The sequence below is a fragment of the Meleagris gallopavo genome, chromosome 1 (genome assembly GCF_000146605.3).
Source record: "Meleagris gallopavo isolate NT-WF06-2002-E0010 breed Aviagen turkey brand Nicholas breeding stock chromosome 1, Turkey_5.1, whole genome shotgun sequence".
Classification (NCBI taxonomy): domain Eukaryota; kingdom Metazoa; phylum Chordata; class Aves; order Galliformes; family Phasianidae; genus Meleagris; species Meleagris gallopavo.
Genome location: NC_015011.2, coordinates 177854014 through 177858250, shown reverse-complemented (window position 1 = coordinate 177858250; position 4237 = coordinate 177854014). Strand labels below are relative to the sequence as shown.

Sequence of the window (4237 nt, the reverse complement as noted above, 5' to 3'; positions counted from 1 at the left end):
CTGATGACATACTCTGGTGAAAACTGAGATGCAAAACAGGAGAAGCACACATAAAACAGCATAATTAGGGTCCTCTTCTATACCCACCCCTTTGACATTTCAGGATTCTTTGCTTTCAACAGCCACACCTATCCCAAAACTTCATCCTCCTGAGCAGATAGGTTATGTGCTTACCACCATTATGGGGGACAACAGAATTAGGGCATAGGTGCTCTGGGTGGGAACGAGCATTGTACAATCCATGCAGATGCAGAGTCCTTGCTCAAAAGCAGCCTTTCATAAGCACTTGTCTGGCTTAAGCTCTCACTAGCATTCACATATAGACTCTCACTTCATTGCCAAAGTTTAGAGTGTTTGTCTTTTATTCAGAAGACTTTCTCCATTTCCAGTGTTTAAGATATTTTCCCATGTGTTCCAGAACGAGCCCCTAGTTTCATAACAGCACCAGTCTACCACAAAAGAAAAAAAATAGCTAACAAAAGCAAAAGTTTCAGTGATGTGCTATAGCATAAAGAAACAAATACAGCAAATGCGTTAGAGAAATAAACATGTGCTAAGTGGAGTATTTACATAAAATTATGTATGTTCCTATAAAATTGGCAGCATGCAATGAAAAGATTAACAGGAATACTTATACTGGTCTGCTAGTTTTCAAAAGCAGGTCTACTTGGACTGCACTTGTATCGCTGTGCTGCTTTTAGGCACAGCATTGCACTCAGAACCTAGCTACTCCAGTTCTCCACACTACCTGTGGTGGGATTTCACACAGCCCCATAGCCAGCAGTGTAGATGCAGGTGCCTCAAGCTATTCATCCAGACTCAAGCAGTGCTTGCAAAGCTGTAAAGATGTAGCCTACTGCTATTTCCTCTCTATGAATATGGTATTGCAGGATTCATCTGCAATTACCTGCTTAAACAAAGTTGCTTACTGTAACACCTTAAGTAACATGGAATCTTAGATTTTACAAAAATACTTTAATTTTCTGTTCACAATTAAAAACTATCTTTATTACAAAACAGTTTGAAACATTAGCACATCTAGCTTGGAAAGACTTTTGTTCTTATTGCTGTTTGTAGCGTTTTCAAGGAACCAGCACAAAGGCACTAGTGCATTTGTCATAGTCAACTTGTAAGGATATCCGTAGGAAAATACACTTTCCTATTTAATCCTCATAACTTTCAAATGTTTAAGCTGCCTTTTTTTCCTCAACAGGTGCATAACTGACACCTTTCACTACACATCTAAATCTCCCCCAACATAAGCTGTTTAGTATAATAAATTTTATTGCAGCCTTTAGACAAAGAACATTCACTCTTTTCGGAGCGAATACCAGCACTGACCACCTTAGCTACTTGTGAATCCTATAACTGTGTTCTGGCAGCTATCAGATATTAACTCATTCATTTCATTTTGTTTGGTTTCTTCTTTATTCTCATGGTTGGGGTGGTGTTTCTGATTTCCAGCTTTTCTAGACCTTCTGAGAAAAAATTTTGTCAGTAAATAACATAATTCAGCCACATTTAAAAGAATGCAAATGCTGGACACAGCAATCATGAAAATAGTGAACACTGTCTTTTCAGTAGGTCGAGAAACAAAGCAGTCTACTGTGTTGGGGCAGGGCCAGGCACTACATTTCATTAAGCGAGGCATTCGGAACCCATCATACATGAAATAGAATGCATACATGAAGACTGCTTCAAAGACCAATCTGAAGAAGATGCTGCAAGTGTACGTCCACCACAAGGTGCCCTCAATACGAAACTTCTGTGTTCTGATTTCTTCAATGTCCTTATACTCGCATTTCTGGTCTCCCTTTCTGAACTGCCTTTTCTTCTCATGCCTCCTGTAAGCCACATGCATGGCCACCAGCAGTGCAGGGGTAGAAACGAAGATCAGCTGCAGGGCCCAGAGTCTGATGTGAGAGATGGGGAAAAAGTGATCATAGCAAACATTCTTGCAACCAGGTTGCAAAGTGTTGCAGATAAAGTCATCTTGTTCATCTCCCCAGACTCTCTCTGCAGCCACAACCAGGATCATGATACGGAAGATGAACAGGACTGTGAGCCATATCTTCCCAATACTGGTGGAGTGTTTATTTACACCTCCTAAGATGGTCTGCAGAGCTCCCCAATCCATTGTCTTGTTTTAAAGGAATGACCTAAGACGAGACAAAAAGAAAAAGATGCATCAAGATGGGAAAAAAAACACTATTAAGCATACAGTATAAAATAAAGGCAACATTGTACATTCATAGGCTGTGGTAATGGCTTGTTGACACAGTGGTCTTTCTGGTAAGCAGTCAAAGTGGCACAGTAACCACATATCAGCAGGTGACATTTTTTTGTTTGATAACGAGAAAGGAATCAGTCTGACTGCTAGGCGCATTTGGCAACTGAAAACTTCTATCCACATCGGTAAGAAAAAGTAGACAAGGGGAATTGGTAAAAAATTGACCTTATTTAAAAGCTACAATTTCTAGAAAGCTTTGATAACAGGAGCAAAGAACAGAAGATGATATCAACAGTCAGAAGGAAGTAGGTGTTATGGTGAAACGTAACCAGAATGAGAGATTCCTCAGAGCCTCTGGAATTCTTAAGGTAAAAAGAAAGAAGCAGGTGGTGAGGTGGAAGCTCCATTGTAAAGTTACAGAAAATCAAAGAAACTGAAAAACAAAAACTGTATGGTCACTTAGTTACTTTATTTGAGAGGAAAATAGCTAAACTTATTAGGAAGTTAAGACAAGTTTGCCCATCCTTGGCCTAGAGCTGTGCCTGCTAATTGAGTGCAATCTCTGTAAGATTTCCCAAATACCAGACCAGGGCATAAACAACATTTTCATAAGTACATTATTCCAGCAATAAAGACAGACCTCGAGGAGCTGCTGTGGAAGCTCTGCACCTTATATGAGGAGGCCTGCACTGCCTGCCTTGGGAAGTTTTAAGGACGCAGCTGTATGGCTCTCTGCATTGTTGCAGAAAAGAAAGCCACAATTTCATGAGGGGATAGAGGTGAAATCTTGTCACAACCTATTTCCCTATCTTGTTTACAATCAGCACAATGAGGTTCATCCAAAATTGTGTTTCTCTCCACTAACTACAAAAGACAGTGTAGGGTACTTAGACACAGGACATATTCCCATGCCCACCCAGATGACCTTCCCTGGTAACACAAGTACATTACTCCTCAAACAGGAGAGAAGTTTCAGAAGCTGGGAGAAAGCCAAAGTCCACAGACAGGCCAGCAGAAGCTCAGACACTCTTCAACAGAAAAAGTGTTTCCAGTAGTTGGGATTCAAAGTATAATGACTGTAAAACTAAAATCCTTTGTTATCTGCCCCATACCTCTCCAGTAACACTGCAACTGTTTGTGGAAGCTGAGGAGATCCACACAACGGGCATTTGCAGCTGGTATAAAGAAGCATTTCATACCCCTACTCCCTTCCAATGAATTTACTGAGAGGTAACTTGCATGTTACTCTGAAATTAAGAAAACATTTCTTGTGCCCATCAGGCAGAAGTGCTCCTCATCCTCTTTGCTCTGAAATGTCTCATCAAGAGGTTGTTTTCTCAAATTTGTGAATTTTATCATCTCTCAGAGATCATCTTACTTTGACAGTTGCAGCACAGGGCACTAATAAACAAAAAACACTTCTCCAGGGGTTCTAGAGAACAGCTCTGTTGCCACTGGCAAAGCCCACTACATCTATTGTGATGTAATTACGCTTTTTATCAACTCTGAGATAGCTGCAGACATACACCTTCCTTATCTTCCTTGTGCAGTGTGACCCAACTTCTGCATCACACTTCCATTTTGAGCGCTGTCAAAACCCTCCCTGCTTTACGACTGTCACATATACTCATGAATCACATACAATAATACAAAGCATCAAAGAACACGACAGCTCAGGCAAAACGAAGAAGTCTGATCGTGATGTGAACAAAGGGTTTTTTCTTTCCTGGCTTATTGGAAGGTTCTGGTTGTGGAAAACATGTTTTACCAGGTCATCTTGGATGACTGTGTGGGGTTACTTCAGGAGCTGAAAGACAGTGGGGTGGAAGAAGGGCAAGATTTTCTTGAGGTTGTAAGAAATCTTTCCCAATTCTGACTCTTCTTTGGGATACAGAGTGAGATACTACCTCTGCATTTGTCTGAAAAGAGTCCTAGTTGCAGAGCTGCCTTCCTATCATGTTTTGTTTTATTTATTTTTCCTCCCAAACATAAACTGTATATTTCATC

At 40.5% G+C, this 4237-nt stretch overlaps 1 protein-coding gene across 1 annotated transcript; it reads right to left on the bottom strand.

Annotated features, from left to right (window-relative positions):
- Positions 1 to 339: 339 nt before the first annotated feature.
- On the bottom strand, positions 340 to 3269 carry LOC100549350 (gap junction beta-6 protein). Its single transcript, XM_010729057.3, has one exon. The coding sequence runs from the start codon at positions 2135 to 2137 to the stop codon at positions 1346 to 1348; it is 792 nt and encodes a 263-aa protein (XP_010727359.1). The 5' UTR covers positions 2138 to 3269; the 3' UTR covers positions 340 to 1345.
- Positions 3270 to 4237: the final 968 nt, after the last annotated feature.